At 38.2% G+C, this 18076-nt stretch overlaps 2 protein-coding genes across 7 annotated transcripts in view; one reads left to right on the top strand and one right to left on the bottom strand.

The window, feature by feature from the left end:
• PLEKHA1 (pleckstrin homology domain containing A1) overlaps window positions 1-18076 on the bottom strand; it is a 79027-nt gene that overhangs the window by 32693 nt on the left and 28258 nt on the right. For 3 of the 6 annotated variants that reach the window (XM_053585147.1, XM_053585150.1, XM_053585148.1), the window contains exons 3-4: window positions 15856-15912; window positions 12310-12355 (exon numbers count right to left, since the gene is read on the bottom strand). The exons of 1 other annotated variant lie outside the window; for it this stretch is intronic. In XM_053585147.1, the coding sequence (XP_053441122.1) occupies window positions 12310-12355; window positions 15856-15912 (103 nt within the window). The remainder of the gene's footprint in view (window positions 1-12309; window positions 12356-15855; window positions 15913-18076) is intronic. 2 more of the 6 variants (XM_053585152.1, XM_053585149.1) reach the window with 2 other exon arrangements.
• On the top strand, window positions 1897-2691 carry LOC128581852 (RNA-binding protein with serine-rich domain 1-like). The gene has a single exon (XM_053585153.1). It carries the CDS (start codon window positions 1897-1899, stop codon window positions 2689-2691), a length of 795 nt encoding a protein of 264 aa, XP_053441128.1.

Raw genomic sequence — 18076 nt, 5'->3', positions numbered from 1 at the left:
TTTTTTGAGACAGCATCAAGCTGTTGTCCTGGGTAGAGTGCTGTGGCACCACAGCTCACAGCAACCTCTAACTCTTGGGCTTCAGCGATTCTCTTGCCTCAGCCTCCCAAGTAGCTGAGACTACAGGTGCCCACCACAACGCCCAGCCATTTTTTGGTTGTAGTTGTCATTGTTGTTAGGCGGGCCCAGGCTGGATTGAAACCCGCCAGCTCTGGTGTATGTGGTGGCACCTTAGCCGCTTGAGCCACAGGCACCGAGCCAATACTAAAATTTTTTAATGCACAAAAATCTGCTTTTTAAAGCAAATACGAGGAATAAAAATATAGCACTATTCCAATAATCAAATGGCAATAAAAATGGCACAGTAAAAAAAATTTAGCAAATCTTAAATACAACAAACTTATAATTAGAAAACAATGCAATGATTTCATTTTAGTGTGAAAAAAGCAGCTTAATTTGGTAAAAGAAACCAAATATTGTATTATATTGAATACTAAGCTAAATAACCATAATTAATCTTACAAATTCTCTTAATTTCATAAGATTTGAATAAATAGCTAAAATTAAGCCTCTTTTTTTAAACTAAATGCCTATTCAAAAAAGCTAATTAGAACATTTATGCAAATTTACATTCTAGAATAATGTAATAAGGAGTAATAAGGAGACTGTTTGAAGATGAATTAGAAATAGATGAATTTTTTTCTTCATGAGTGTGATGAGGTTGCAAAGGACATAATTTTCTATTTGCTTTTCCTAAACCACTGAATCTTTCCTTTTCAGAAATCTCATTCTTTTTATCTTTTTTATTAAATCATAACTGTGTACACTGATGCATTTATGGGGTTCAGTGTACTGATTTGATATACAATGTGAAATGCTTACATTAAACTAAGTAATACTAAGTAACACATCCATCACAATTATACTCTTAATAGTTTTGAAATGTACCATTGCATCATGCACATTAGGTGAGGTCCCTCCAAATATCCTCCTTCCTTCCCTCCTGTCTCCTCTTCCCTTCTACTTTCTGGACTATAGTTATGTTTTACCATTCGTATGCATGTGTAGGTGATTATATATTGATTTCATAGTAGTATTGAGAACACTGGATACATTTTTTTCCATTCTTGAGATACTTTACTAACAAGAATTATGTCCCAGCTCTATCCAGGTAAACATAAAAGACCTGAAGTCTCCATCTTTTATGGCTGCATAGTATTCCATGGTGTGCATATACCACAATTTGTTAATCCATTCATGGGTCGATGAGCACTTGGGCTGTTTCCATATCTTGGTAATTATGAATCCGGTTGCCATAAACATTCTAGTGCAAATGTCCTTGTTGTAAAATGATTTTTGATCATCTGGATATATACCTAGTAAAGGAATTGCAGGATCGAATGGTAGGTCTACTTTTAGTTCCTTAAGTATTCTCCAAACTTCTTTCCAAAAAGGTTGTATTAGCTTGCATTCCCACCAGCAGTGTAGTGTTCCCTTCTCTGCGCATCCATGCCAACATCTATAGCTTTGGGGTTTTGTGATGTGGGCTAATCTTATTAGAGTTAGATGATATCTCAAAGAGGTTTTGATTTGCATTTCTCTGATGATTAAGGATGATGAACATTTTTTCATGTGTTCATAGGCCATGCACCTGTCTTCAGAAGTTTCTGTTCAAGTCTCTTGCCCACATAGAAATGGGGTTATTTGATTGTGAAGTCGGCCCGCTCCTATGCACCATGGTGCGGTGGTGGCCTGGCGGCGTGGCTTGAAATCCAAAAAGCTGCTCTTTGGCGTAAATTGCAATTAATTAGGGATCGTTTCTCAGAATCAAGTTAGAAGTTAGAGTTCAGATAAGTGAGGCCGCCATTGATGCTTTGAACACCTCAGAAAGGGAGAATGGATTTATCAGTAGTGAAAAAGAAGAGCTTGCTAGGAGTCAAAGAAAGTAATAAAAAATCCAGCACTAGGGCTCCTTCTTCTACCAAACACAAAGACTGCTCTGATGAGAAGTTCAAGGATGGCTCTAAAGATAAAGGGGCCACCAAGGAGTCAAGTGAGAAGGATCGCAGCAGGGATAAAACTTGGAAAAGGCACAGTGCTTCCAGTGGTAGCAGCAGCACCAGGTCTCGGTCTAGCTTAACCTCCAGCTCAGGCTCCAGCATCAGCACCGGCTCCAGCAGTGACTCCAGCTCCTCCTCTGCATCCAGCCGCTCGGGACGTTCCAGCACATCCCACAGCTCCAGCTCAAGCAGTTCCTCTGGCTCTCCAAGTCCTTCTCGGCACCCCCACTCCAAATCCAAGCCACCTAAAAGGGATAAAAAGGAGAGGAAAAGGCGGAGCCCTTCCCCTAAACCCACCAAAGTGCATATTGGGAGGCTCACCAGGAATGTGACCAAGGATCACATCATGGAGATATTTTCCACCTATGGGAAAATTAAAATGATTGATGTGCCCGTTGAAAGGATGCATCCTCATCTATCCAAAGGCTACACATATGTAGAGTTTGCAAATCCAGATGAAGCTGAGAAGGCTCTGAAGCACATGGATGGAGGACAAATCGATGGCCAAGAGATCACTGCCACTGCTGTGCTCGCCCCCTGGCCTAGGCCACCACACAGGCGATTCAGCCCTCCCAGGAGAATGCCGCCACCACCTCCCATGTGGCGCAGGTCCCCCCACCCCCATGGATGAGGAGAAGGTCCCGCTCCCCGAGACATAGGTCTCCTGTGTGCCGGCAATCTCGCTCCCCTGGCCGCCACTCCAGCTCCAACTCCTCCCGATAAGCAGGGCCACTGAAGCTCATGCCCCCTGTAACTTACATCCTAACCCATCTGGCTCAGTTTTGTCACTTTCCTAGCCAAAGGAGGATCAGTAGGAAAGGAAATCCCTCACTCGGGCAGGCTTTCAAGGCAGCTATTGAGACATTTCCGCAGGTTGGTTTCTAGCTGCAGAAGTGTTGTCAGTTAGGGGCTGTGCCTATAAAAATGCCCTCAGTTTTCTGACTAGAAAACTCACCTGTTTCCACTACCTGAGAAGAGTTCAGTGGCAAAGCCACCAGTGATAAGCAAGACTCCAGGTGGCAGTGTGGCCCAGCCTGGGAGCTTGCTTTTCTTTACCATGGGTGGCCTAGTTGTGCCTTTGTTGTTACTGTGCAGCATCCTTTGGGGAAGGGAGCCACACTTTTGCACAGCCAAGGTCTGGACTTTTTTGCCCTCTGTTTGAGTCTTCTGACCTTGAGAGTTGCCACAGATGGTTGTCTGTTGGTGTACCTGCACACATGCCACACCCCCGTACCCCTATTCTCTGAAATTGGTGATAGCCAGTGCTGTTAGGGTTGGCACTGAATCTCCACTGGGCCTGTCTTTCATGGTGGTTGTCTTGTAGGTTACCTTGGCAACATGTATATTGCTTCTTTTTGCTTTTATTGTACAGTTAGTACTATAAAATTTGTTTTGAGTTTTGTAACTTTGTAGCATTTTAGATACCATTGTATTTGTACTTTGTTGTGTAGAGTGAAGGAGTTGTGTTGAATAAACCTAGGATTAGAGTGAAAAAAAAAAAAGAAATGGGGTTATTTGTTCTTTTCTTATTGATTAGTTTGAGTTCTCTGTGGATTCTAGTTATCAGAATCTAGTTATAAAGATCAGAAGCATAACCTGCAAAAATCTTCTCCCATTCTGAAGGTTGTCTATTTGCTTTACTTACTGTGCTCTTGGCTGTGCAAAAGCTTTTTAGTTTGATCAGATCCCAGTAATGTATTTTTGGTATTGCTTCAATTGCCTGGAGTGTCCTCCTCATAAAATATTCTCCCAGGCCGATTTCTTCAAATGTTTTCCCTGCACTCTCTTCCAGTATTTTTATAGTTTCATGTCTTAAGTTTAAATCTTTTATCCAGTGAGAATCAATTTTTGTTAATGGTGAAAGGCAGGGGCCCAGTTTCAGTCTTTTACAGGTTGTCAGCCAGTTCACCCAACACCATTTATTAAATATTCCCCCACTGAATATTTTTGATAGGCTTGTCGAAGATCAAATGACGATAAGTAGCTTGTTCTCTATTCTGTTCCATATATCTACCTCTCTGTTTTTGTGCCAGTACCATGCTGTTTTGATCACTATACATTTATAGTATGGCCTGAAGTCTGGTAACGTGATACCTCCTGATTTGATCTTATTTCTGAGTAATGTATTTGCTATTCGGGGTTTTTTCTGATTCCAAATAAAACAAAGTACTATTTTTTCTAGTTCTTTAAAGTATGACAATGGTGCTTTAATAGGGATTGCATTAAATCTGTAGATTGCTTTGAGTAGCATGGACATTGTAACAATGTTGATTCTTCCCAGTCATGAGCATGGTATGTTTTTCCATTTGTTAACATCTTTAGCTATTTCTTATCTCAGAGTTTCATGGTTCTCTTTATAGAGATCTTTCACATTGTTAGGTAAATTCCCAGATATTTCATCTTCTTTGGCACTACTGTAAAAGGAATAGAGTCCTTGACTATATTTTCAGCTTGCCTATTGTTGGCATATATAAAAGCTACTGACTTTAATTGATTTTGTATCCTGAGACACTGCTGTATTCCTTGATCACTTCTAAGAGTTTTGAAGTTGAGTCCCTGAGATTTTCCAAGGACAGGACCACATCATCAGCGAAGAGTGAGAGTCTGATCTCCTCTGACGCTATTTGGATACCCTTGATAGCCTTCTCTTGCCTGATTACAATAGCTAAGACTTCCATTACTATGTTGAATAGCAGTGAAGACAGTGGGCATCCTTGCCTCATTCCTGATCTGAGTGGAAATGTCTTCAATTTTACACCATTCAATATATTGGCTATGGGTTTGCTGCAGATGGCCTCTATCAGTTTAAAAAATGCCCCTTCTACACCTATTTTCTTAAGTGTTCTGATCATGAAAGGATGCTGGACATTATCAAAGGCTTTTTCTGTGTCAATTGACAGAATCGTATGGTCTTTGTTTTTTATTTTATTGATGTGATGTATTATATTTATAGATTTGCGTATGTTGAACCAACCCTGTAACCCTGGAATAAAACCAATTTGATCATGGTGTATAATTTTTTTGATGTGTTGTTTAATTCTGTTTGCTAAGATCTTATTGAATATTTTTGCATCGATATTCATTAATGATATTGGTCTATAATTTTCTTTCTTTGTTGGATCCTTTCCTGGTTTGGGGATCAGGGTGATACTTGCTTCATAGAATGTGTTGGGAAGTAGTCCTTCTTTTCCTATGCTTTGGAAAAGGTTGTATAATATAGGTACTAGTACCTTTTGAAAGGTTTGATAGAATTTGGATGTGAAGCCATTTGCTCTCAGACTTTTCTTTTTTGGGAGATTTCATATTGTTGATGCTATTTCACTGATTTATAGAGGTCTAGTCAAGATTTCTAATTCTTTCTGGTTGAGTCTAGGAAGGTGACGTGCTTCCAGGTATTGGTCCATTTCCTTCAGATTTTCAGATTTCTGGGAATAGAGTTTTTTATAGTAATCATGGAGAATTTTTTTAATTTCTGAGGTATCTGTTATTATTTCTCCTTTATCATTTCTGATAAACGATATTAGAGATTTTACTTTTCTGTTTCTGGTTAGGCTGGCCAAAGGTTTATCAATTTTATTAATCTTTTCAAAAAACCAACTTTTTGTTTCGTTGATTTTCTGAATGATTCTTTTGTTTCAGTTTCATTTAATTCTTCTCTAATTTTGGTTATTTCTTTTCTTCTACTGGGTTTGGGGTTGGAATGGTCTTCCTTGTCCAGTTGCTTGAGATGATCCATTAAGTTGTTGGCTTCCTCCCTTTCTTTTTCTTGATGAAGGCTTCCAATGCTATAAATTTCCCCTCTTAGGACTGCCTTTGCAGTATCCCACAGGTTTTGATAATTTGTGTCATTATCATTTTGTTCCAAAAATTTGGTGATTTCCTTCTTAATCTTGTCTTTGACCCAGCTATCATTAAGCCTATGATTAGTTTCCATGACTTTGAGTATGAATATTTCTATTGCTGTTTAGTTCAACTTTATTCCATGGTAGTCCGAGAAGATACAAGAAATAATTTCTACTCTTTTAAATTTGCTGAGGTTAGACTTGTGTCCTAGGATCATTCGGGATATTTTATGCAATTTAATTTACAGGGAGTATCTATTTGTATCAAGCAAAGCACATCTGCACATACAGTTGTCTACAAACTATCATAGTCAACTCTTAAATTATATTATGTGCATTTAATTTTTTTTATTTTTTATTGCTTTATTATTATTGTTTTTGGAACAAGGTTTCACCCTGTTGCCCTGAGTAGTGTGCTGTGGCATCGTACCTCACAGCAACCTCAAACTCTTGGGCTTAAGCAATCCTCTTGCCTCAGCCACCCAAGTAGCTGGACTACAGGCCCCTGCCGCAATGCCTGGCTAGTATTTTTAGTACAGATGGTGTCTTGCTCTTGTTCAGGCTGGTCTCAAACTCCTGAGCTCAAGCAATCTGCCTCTTCAGCCCCCCAGAGTGCTAGGATTAGAGGTGTGAGCCACCCAGTCCAGCCTCACTAAGTAGTTTAAAGTAATAGTAACAGCTGACATTCATGCTATCATTATGGTTTATAAAAGAAGTTTTGCCTGAACTCAGGATTTTGTTCCCTCAATCTGGTCATCTTTCAGGGATTCTTCTCCCAGAAAATGACACCAACATGCATCCAGTTGCACAAACCAGAAAACCAAGAGTCACCAACCCCTCTCTTTCCCTTCCACCCATCACATGCAGCCCATCACTGGAGCATCTCCTGAATCTGTGCATTTCTCTCTGTCATCCATGACCTCAGTCCAAGATACCATCACGCTTTCATCTGCAGTGCTCCAAGAGCCTCCTGCTCAGCCTGCCCACAGCCCTGAACCTACCTTCCTGACTCTTCTCCATGCTGCAGCCACAGTACTGGCCTCAGTTTTTGGCCAGCCTGTCTTCCTAATTGAGCCCCATAGTGTTCGTTCCTTTGGGATAAAGCCTCGCCTCTGCCTACCTGCCTTGCCTCATCTCACACAGTCTTCTCTTCCCTTTCACTCTCTCTAGCCACCCACCTCCAACTATTCTGAAGTCTCTGTCCTATTGGGCTTCCTTCTGTTGAGACTGTGGCACAAACTCTTCCCTTCCCTCTTTGCCTTTTATACCACATACCTCTGATCTTAGTCCAGGTGTCTATTCCTCTGGTGAACCCCCCCTCTGACCGCCATGACTAGATCGGATCCCCAAAACAGAGACTCTTGTGCCTCCATCTTCTTTCTTTTAATGGCCCAGTTATGGGTTCATATCCGCTTTGGGTTTATTGGATGAATGTCTGTTCCTTGACTAGTTTGTAAGCTTGCATCTGGGTTTATTTCCTTCTGCAGCCTTTCCAAAGTCTGGTCAGGGACAGCACATAGTATGTTTCCAATAAGTATGTATTGAAAAATTAACATTTCACTCAGGTTACTGTGAGCTCCATCAGTGCAGGATCCCCACCTCAATGCTCCCTCCCCGGCCCACAGCAGGTATATAATGGTGACAGATGCCCACACGGGCGACCTGTAAGGAAGGGGGCAAGTAGTACAGGAAAGGTGGAAGAGCCAAGGGAATGCGGAGTCTGAGTTAACTGCCGCCTTTGCCTGCTGGATGTGCATTTATTTTTAAAAGCATAAATATTATTCTAGGAGCTAAGGCATCTGAATAGTTGCACTGTTTCAATTGTTCAAATACAAAAATAACTTCCAAAAGTCTGTAACATTTTACATGATACACTAGCACCCAGCTGAGTATCACTAAGAAAAGGGGGAAACGAAAACCCTCAAGGAAAAAGTTATTTCTTTAACACAAAAAATTTTGAAATTCAGACCAAGACCAAAACACTGTAAACCAGAGCTTCCTTGAATTGAGAGGACAGTCTTAGAAAGGAACTTAAACCATATCTTATGAAGTGCTACAAAACAAGCAATCTGGAAACTTAAATTTAATGCACTGTAAATCTGTTCTTTTATACCTTTTGTATCTTTCTATGGCATTTATAAATACCATAAATTAACATAAATTACTAACTCACTAGGACATTATGTATGTCAATAGAAAACTATTTTGTTTTTAATTTCTAGCAATCACTAAGCTATCCTTTTATAATCTTTTTCCAGCTTAGGCTGAAACTGAGCTCTCCTCATAATGGCTTCTTCCCTTTAATATTATTTTGGGAATCTGCCCAGAACATCTGAAGAGTTTGAAAATTTAAGTGCTTACTGGGGCCTTGGTGTGTGTCACACTTTATGGGGGCAAGACATGATTGCAAGAGGGACTTTACCTAACAATTGCAATCAGTGTAACCTGGCTTATTGTACCCTCAATGAATCCCCAACAATAAAAAAAAAAAAAAAAAGAAAATTTAAGTGCTTATTATTCACACACCACACATGCCACAAAGAATGCTTAATACATGTATTTATGTAAGGTCCAAAGACAAACATATATTCTAGCCTAAAAAGACTCTTAGCACACCTTGCAGTTAGAATAAATGTTCATATTCCTTAAGAATTATTTCATAGCAACAGGGGCATGGTCATATGATATAGAAAAGAAACAGAGCCTGGAACCAGTCAGTCCTGATTAGCTTATGCACTTACAAGCAATAGCATCTTATAAACATCATTTCATCTCTCTGAGCGTCATTTTCCTCATCTATGAAATGAAGATGAAGAATGTATAGGAACTAACACAGTGCCTGGGACAGAATAGATATTCTTCTTTATTGTCATCATCTGGAGATTTCCAAAAAGGAAATATTGTAAAAAAACATAAAGCAAATTACTAAAAAGTGGTATGTTAGCAATATGGGGCAGGGGGACAAGGAAGGAAAGAAAAAAACTTTGAATTATTTAAAAAAACCCTCAACACCTCTAACACACAACCTTGCAACACATTTGAAAGGTTTCATCATGACTAACAAATGCATCCCCAGGGGCTTATGTCCTTCCTACCTTTTCTACTTGAATACTTCTTTATTTTATCTCAAATCTTTACTATCAGAGTGAATCCATCAAATGGATAAAACTTTAAGCATAAACATTAGCTTAACTACAAACAAAATTTACCTCACAACCTAGAATCAACTGGCTATGGTTCAAATAAGGTTAGGGATTAAATGCTTATAAAACATTTTATCACATTATTTGTCTATTTTCTCCATCCTCTCTATTCTTTTTCTATTAAGATGTTAGACTTGATGGAGTTTCTAATTTTTTTATCCCTTTCTTATTTTCTATCTTTACCTTTGTTTTACTTTCAGATGACTTTTTCTTCTGAGTTTTGCCTAGCCTCAAGTTCCTATCTGGTAGTTCTCCTCAAATTTTAATAATCCTGGGCTGTCCGTTCATATTTAAAAACAAGTTACTCTAACAAAAAGACTGATATGACAGGATTCTCTCTCCAGTTATCATGGGGTTTCTGATTGGTGGACCTCACTAGTCAACTATGGCAAGTTCTTCTAGTAAAAACGTCCAGATGCCAGTGCCTATGGGTCTTTTCCCTAGCATATTCAGATTCTTATCCCACCTAAACCTGGCTGCCCAGTGCTCTCAGATTTGATGTAGAAAAGGGTTGCACTCAAGTGTGTAGACTTGCATTTAATCCTTGTATTTTCAGTTTCATGCTTTATTCCTTTCCCCAAGTATGGAGTCTCACTGATTCTATTTCTGGAGATAGCACTCATCCCATTTCCTTCTAGAATAAAGGAAGGGTGGCTGCTTGACTGAGCCAGATGGACTAGAAGCAGGGGTGTCCAACCTTTTTTTCTTTTCTGCTGCACATTGGAAAAATAAGAATTATCTTATGCCACACAATAAATCAACAAACACTAAAGAAAATTAATTAGCAAAGAAAAAAGTTCATAAATACTTTTCATAATATGCAACACACAGATAAGCAAAAAAAGTCCTCACAAAATCAGCATGTAGCCCATGGGCACAGGATGGACACTCCTGGACTAGAGGTTGTTTCTCACAGAGACATTCAAACAAAGCCCCTATTTTTGGTCCCTCTTCACTATTGCTTTCCCCAGAAAAGCAACAGTGTACCTAAGCGTACCTAGAGTTGGGGTGGGGGCAGTATACAAAGAGCGAGCCTTTCCCTGGCGTATTTCTGTACTCTAAGTCACCTGCCGTTCCTCCATCTACTTTCAATCTTTATATACCAACAATTACACACATCTGCTCCTTTGATTAAGATAATTTGAGCGTTTCTTGTTCTGTTTTGGGGCAATTTAAGATGATATATGTTATCATTTTGAATCAAAGTGATGGTTCTATTTTAGAAGCCAGTGCCTTTCTCTCTGAAGACAAGCATTTTATGAATCTTTACTCCTACTAGTAGTAGAGGACTAATAAAACTATTGACAGAACCAATAAATGAATAATTTTAATCTTTGATTCCAATGAAAATCACCTACTCTAAATACTCCCCATAATGATGAATGTTGAATTTATTACTACATATATTTTTTCTAGTATAATTTTGAGATTTTACTGAAAAAGATTTGTCCAAAGTATGTGGATTATACATTCTAAAATTCAAAGTTCTCTGTTAAATTGGCAATAGCCTTTCATTCACAAGGCTCTAAGGCATTTTCCTACTTAGTAACCAAAATTATAATTTGCAATAAACATGTTAACTTTTTAAAAAGTTTCTTAGTAGTGATAAAAATATTACAGAGAATTCCCTAAACAGCTATATTTCATCCTGCTCATATCACATTTTCTTATTGGATAGATGTAACTCCTAACATACCATCTACAGAAGAAATCTGTCTTTTGTAGGCAAAAGAAAGCAAAGATCTTTAACATTGATTCTACCCCCAAAAGTATCTTTTTAATTTTCTGGTATCTGTTTGCCACCTCAAATTTTTGTTCTTTTCATCACTGATGCCCATTAATACACTCAGAGAGGATATCAATTCTCTCAGCTCCAACTCTCTAAACTTCTCCATTCTTCATCTTCAAGTGCAACCCAGTCCTCATGTACTGTTACCAGATGATTTCCACTGGGAAGTTCCCCCACTATTTCAAACTCCTTAAGCAAACATTTCACCCTATCTAATCAGATCTCCCTAATTCTTCATTTCAACTTAAAGAAACCTGCCTTCTACCTCTCTCTTTCCTTCAATTCCCGCATGTCCAGCCACCAAGTGCCTGCTCTTTCTCTTCTGATGTTTTTCATTTTTCCTTTTTCTCCCATTGCCCACCATCCTAACTCAGGCCCTTACATCAGCATAGCAGTTCAAAAGCCACTTATTAATCGACCTGCATCAAAACTTTCCTATTCATACATTAAAAAACAAACCAACCTCCTCCACCTTACGTCTTCTACATGCTCTTTCTTGCCTCCCTTTCTCACAGTAGGAAATAGTTTAAATAGTTCCTTTCAGTCCACACAATGAACCCTGACTCCTACTGCCCTTACACTCTCCAGCTTCTCAGCATCCCTTCCAACCTCACTGAGTGTCAGTTCCAAACAAACCATTCTCTCCTCCCCGAATGCTTCTATCTGTGTGGTCCTTCTGCTTATTCTCCCCAGTGGGAAAGATGATCAGAAGTCTAGCAGTCACCAGCTCAAGAATCTCCTCATCTAGTGTGGCTCCCCTGACTCCTGAGCTCCCCCATAAGGATGTGAAGTTCTTAGATTATGTTTCTTTAATAGACTGCACATCCACATATACCTACTAATTGTGACAAATGCAATGATAATTACCTGGTATTATATCTGTCTGTGAGATCCTTAAAGGCAGCAGCTGCTTCTTGATCATCTCACAGGCCCAGTGCCAAGCACAATGCTGGCATGTAACAGGCATCCACTAAACATTTGCTGAACGAGTTAATTCAATACTGTCAACTACTTCTTCCCCCAACTATAAATTTCCCTATTATCCACAAGCTGAACACCAAATCCTTTTTGTTATTTATGTATTTAATATAGAATGGTATGAGATAGAAAGTTAAAAATTACCTGAAATTTCTCTAGAGGGGATCATTAAAAATACCAGAATAACGGTTACATATGAATGGAGAGGGACGGTTGTGACTAGATGTGCCATAGAAAAGAGGTTTCAAGGATGGGAGTAGGGGGGCAAAGTTTTATTTCCTCACTGGTATGGTGGTTATAAGGGAATTCCACTTAGAATAGCTCATTAAGTCACAGGTTTGTTTTGTGTGGCTTTCTGTGGCTGTTTTCTTTTACAATATGATATAATTATATCAGTTTAATTTAAAATAACTAACATAAAATATGGCTCTACTTACCAAAACAGAACTCAGCCTTTGGCCTTAGCTTAGTAGCATCGCTAACCTAATGAGAAAAATAAAGCTGAGTTACCTACCTCTTCATCATTCCCCTATAACAAATCTTAGATACTGTGTAAACGTCCACATGTAAGATTTCCCAATAGTCATACACATTTAGCAAACAGATCTAAAATTAAACTTTAAATGCAACTGAATAAGAACAGCAAATTAAACATAGGATGTAAATCTCAACTATAAGATGCAACAAATGATATTTCCTCTTTTTCTTTAAGCAAAATTGGTTTTTTCAAAGAAAATGTGGAAGTTACTTTTTTAGTCTAACATAATTGTCAAAATATCCTCAATGAATATTCTACAGAAACTATGAATTCTTCCCAAATAACGTATTTCTAAATTAAGTGGGAACAATTTAGAAATTGAACAAGCAAAAATGGTGGTAGACAAGGGAATGATTGTGTATTTAAATCCCTAAAATACAGGCATTTAAATTAATATGAAAATTAATTAAAGCATTAATCTGTTATGAGAAAACCAAAATGGTACTTGATCCCTTCTTGTACAGGAAAATACTCCAAGATAATGTGGTCACTTTATTAAATGCAGCACATGGTTCATTACAGAAGGTAAAGTAACAAGTTGCACCTGGTTGCTGCTATCCCTTTAAATAAAGGAGCTCCTGAAACACTATTCATGATTCCTGCCATGCTACAGCCCAGTGATGGAACTCATAATTGTAACATCTGTTTTGTGCCTTCAAAAAGAATTTTCAGTCTGGGGTTCCTCAGTGATCCAAACTACAAATTCACAGCTCTGAGTCACACTAAAGCCTATTCCAGAAATAAATTTTAGGGGGAAAAAAAAAGACACATCTAAAGTAGAGTACAAACTGTATAATTCAAACTTAGGAAAGCTAGGCTGGGTATGGTGGCTCATGCACATAATCCTAGCACTAAGGGAGGCCAACGGTGGATGGCTTGAGCTCAGGAGTTCAGAGACGAGCCTGAGAAACAGTGAGACCCTGTCTCTACTAAAAACAGAAAAACTGAGGCAAGAGGATCGCTTGAGCCCAGGAATCTGAGGTTTCTGTGAGCTAGGATGCCACAGCACTCTACCGAGGGTGACGAAATGAGACTTTGTCTCAAAAAAAATAAATAAATAAAATAAAAACTTAGGAAAGCTTAGGACAGAGATGAAAGTTAACAGAACTGCAGAGAAAAAAGGTTATGTATTTTTTTTTTTGTAGAGACAGTCTCACTTTATGGCCCTGGGTAGAGTGCCATGGCGTCACACGGCTCACAGCAACCTCTAACTCTTGGGCTTAGGCGATTCTCTTGCCTCAGCCTCCCGAGCAGCTGGGACTACAGGCGCCCGCCACAACGCCCGGCTATTTTTTTTTTGTTGTTGCAGTTTGGCCGGGGCCGGGTTTGAACCCGCCACCCTCGGCATATGGGGCTGGCGCCCTACTCACTGAGCCACAGGTACCACCAAGGTTATGTATTTTTAAAGAAGAGCAAGGAAGGTGGGGAAAGTAGTCGGCCAGTCACCCGGCCTACTTCACTGAGTTAATGCTTTATTTTTAAAAACAGTGCTCATTTTTTAAAAAAGAACAGGCAAGAAACAATTGAAAAGATACAGGCAAATGGTCACTATCTCCCTCAAATGCATATTCCAATAAAATAGGACTTCCAGGGTGGTGCCTGTGGCTCAGTGAACAGGGCACGGGCCCCATATACCGAGGGTGGCGGGTTCAAACGCAGCCCCGGCCAAACTGCAACAAAAAAATAGCCGGGCGTTGTGGCGGGCTAGTAGTCCCAGCTACTCTGGAGGCTGAGGCAGGAGAATCGCCTAAACCCAGGAGTTGGAGGTTGCTGTGAGCTGTGTGACGCCACGGCACTCTACCGAGGGCAATAAAGTGAAATTCTGTCTCTACAAAAAATAAATAAATAAATAAATAAATTAAATTAAATTAAATAGGACTTCCCACATCATTCTGTTGAGAGTAAAAACTGCTTGGCAATGCATTTATGTTATATTAGACATGTAATCCAGCAATGAGGCAATCGAGCAAACGGGGGCGCTGAAATTTGTTTGACAATGGAATTCTATGCTTCCTAATAATAATCTGTATAGAATTTAAGCTGCATGCAACCCTAAAGTATTTTATAAATGTCTGAATTTACAGGAATACTTCAGGTATACTTAAACAATATTTGCCTGTTGTAAATTTACATAGTATGACTTTAGTAGAAAATGTTTCCTTTTAAATATCTAAGTATTTTCTTTTTTTGGCCAGAGCTAGGTTTGAACCCACCACCTCCGGCATATGGGACCGGCACCCTACTCCTTGAGCCACAGGCGCCGCCCCAATATCTAAGTATTTTCAAGGTTAATTTTTTCGGGGTGGAAGAGTTAATGAGAATGAATAGCTCTATGTAATACAGATATTAAACTATCTTATTTTAAAAAATCTGTCTTTAAACAGAAGTACATTTGTAAATTACCTATTCAAAATCCTGTTGAAGTGATCCAACCTTCCCAACAGATCCCAGTATACACATAGTAGTACACATTCCTTAGTAACACTGTGTTGCAACCTTACGGATCTCATATTTTAAGTCATTAAAAAGTTTTATGGCTTCTGTGTAAAACACAAAAATCCCCACAGAGCCAGCACCTCAGCATCTCTAGTGCAGTTCCCAAACAATATGAGAAGAAAATAAGGGGGGAAAAAAACTACTTGACCAATACAAAACTCTGCAAGTTTTTGAAAATAGAAAATAAATAGTAGAGCAAAAATACCAGAAAAACAATCAACAAACAAGAAAATGTAATTTAGTAATAACAAAGTGAAAAGAGGGACAAACCATCCTTTTGACATGAAAATACATTTTCCTCAAAACAAAACATTAAGAAACACAAGGTCAAAGACAATGGAATTTAAAAGTTGGAAACAGTCTAAACAAACATAAAAAATTCTCCAGACTTTCTCAAGGTAAAACCCTTTATGAGATTCAGATGTCTGACCATAAAAAAGCTGATGCTGGGTGGCGCCCGTAGCTCAGTGGGGTGCCAGCCACATACACCAGGGCTGGTGGGTTCCAACCTGACCTGGGCTAGCTAAAACAATAATGACAACTGCAACAACAACAAAAAAAAGCTGAGCATTGTGGTGGGCTCCTGTAGTCCCAGCTACTTGGGAGGCTGAGGCAAAACAATCACTTAAGCCCGAGAGTTGGAGGTTGCTGTGAGCTGTGATGCCACAGCACTCTACTGAGGGCAACAGCTTGAGACTGTCTCAAAAAAAAAAAAAAAAAGTTGATGTTAACTTTTGCAATTTGCCATATCCTATATGTCAAATTCATATTCTTCCTAATTTTATCAATTTAAAGCACTTCCTAATTACACACAGTAATCAGGTACTGTCTTCAATATACGAGCCTGAATACCACTGTTAAAAAAGGCGTAAGTAACTGCTACTTCCAGTCATACTCCCACTCAGGACTTTTATTCACAAATGATTATGAGACAATGTATAAGGACTACCTTTGAAATGTAGGTAAGCTTAATGGCTCCAACACGTGATGATCCAGAAGGTAGGTTCTGGAAACAAATTATTAACATATAATTAATGTCCAACATGACAAAATTTACTTTAATAATATAATGTTCCACATATACTAAAAAAAGAAATTAGATTTTTTAATATCGCATTTTACAAATCAACTTTTTTCAGTTCAAGTACTTACTAGGTCGGAAATCAAATTGACAACTTGGATAACAAAACTGGATCCTACTCTGCTCTATCATAATGCATTCTAGGACTGCACAGCTATTTTTATTATTGTAGCTAAACTAATAATCTTTTAATGAGCTTACAAAGCCATCAGCAAGATGAGATTCTATTCCTAAAAGCAGAGGGAAAATATTTAGAGAAATAAAACAAATACAATTTAAAGAGTTTAAAAGACTACACATATTACTTTGTTCTATTAAAATTTCTTTAGCAAATATATCCCTTGAAAAAATGAATTGGATTTCCCATTTAAATAGTTTAGTTGTTGTAATATTATATTTAATCTACATTGATACCTTTTTCTAAAAAATTGCTGATTCTCTTTAAATAGCACACAGGGAATGTACTTATCGGTACTCGCACAAAATACTTTTATTCTTCCCTTAACAAGTTTTGGATGTGGTCTGTGTCATAAAAGACATAAGGATAAGAATTACAAAGGGAGAGAATCATTTCTGGCTGAAGCTATGAAGAAAGACTCTGAAGGAATGAATAACATTCAATCCGGACTTTAAAAGAAAATATTGAAAACACAAAAAACAGGACAGAGAATATTCCAAGCAGAGAAAACAAACTACCACAAGCAGTTAAGAGTACAGAGAAGCTCTGTACTAGAGTGGGTAAGATGCTGCGCTGAGCTGTGCAGGATGGTAGCACAAAGTGATGATCTGAGAACTTGAACTGAAAAGATAATCAAAGAGGACCTAAATAAAAAATAAAGTAGCAAGGAATTTATATTGTAGAGAATATGAAACCAATGAAGAAAGTGTGTGAGACCTGTAATCAAAATTATGCTTTAATTAATATATCATGTAATATAATAAACTAAACTGATTATATAGGGGGATGATGGAGGTAGGAAAAACAGATAAAAGAACTCAGGAAAAAGTGACAAAAATATATGAAATATATTAAAATACATGAAATGACTCATAGAAGATTTCAAAAGTAAAATTAAAACATTCTTGATGAAAAAAATCAATTAAAAAAATTCTTGATTTTGAAAATTACCTCCACTGGAGATTAAATAGGATTAATTTTTTGACTAATATATATATATGAGACATTTGGGTTTATTTATTTATTTATTTTTTGAGACAGAGCCTCAAGCTGTCACCCTGGGTAGAGTGCTGTTGCATCACAGCTCACAGCAACCTCCAAGTCCTGGGCTTAAGCGATTCTCTTGCTCAGCCTCCCAAATAGCTGGGACTATAGGCGCCTACCACAACGCCCGGCTATCTTTTGGTTGTAGTTGTCATTGTTGTTTGGCAGGCCTGGGCTGGATTCGAACCCGCCAGCTCTGGTGTATGTGGCTGGTGCCTTAGCCGCTTGAGCTACAGGCGCTGAGCCTTAACTGACTTTATAATAATATATCTTAAAAAAAAAAAAAAAGTCTATGATCTTATCCTAATGAATGATTAGGAATTGCCCTTCTCAGACCTCTATAAGCTTACCATAAGACTGAACTATATTAAATTGCCATTTTTAAGTAATTCAAAATACTTGTATATTGGAAATTTCATATGGTTCAACTTAATATAATAATCTTAGCAAGACATTTCACTAAAGTTTTCATGAAGAGATATTTCTTGATTATTACACTTAAAAGTGATGGGCAGCACCTGTGGCTCAGTGAATAGGGTGCAGGCCCCAAACCCGGCCCCAGACAAACTGCAACAAAAAAATAAAAGTGACATAAAATTGGTAATAATATCTAATACACGGGTTAGCAGAATCAAAATTTTAAAAGAAACTAAGTTGAAAAGAAGAGATAAAAAATAAGAATGAACTGAAAAGACAAATTTAAAATTCTGTAATATGTCTAGAAAAAACAATGCATTAATTACAACACAGAGATCTGGCTTTAACAAAGTTCATGTGAAAAACACCTAGCTGAACACAAACCTTAATAAATACTCCCCCCATTACAGCCAAAGCAAACTATTCTCCAGTACACCACATGCTCTCTTG

This window comes from Nycticebus coucang, chromosome 3, assembly GCF_027406575.1.
Source record: "Nycticebus coucang isolate mNycCou1 chromosome 3, mNycCou1.pri, whole genome shotgun sequence".
Classification (NCBI taxonomy): domain Eukaryota; kingdom Metazoa; phylum Chordata; class Mammalia; order Primates; family Lorisidae; genus Nycticebus; species Nycticebus coucang.
Note: the sequence above shows the minus strand (reverse complement) of the source record. Positions and strands in the feature narration are given on the sequence as shown.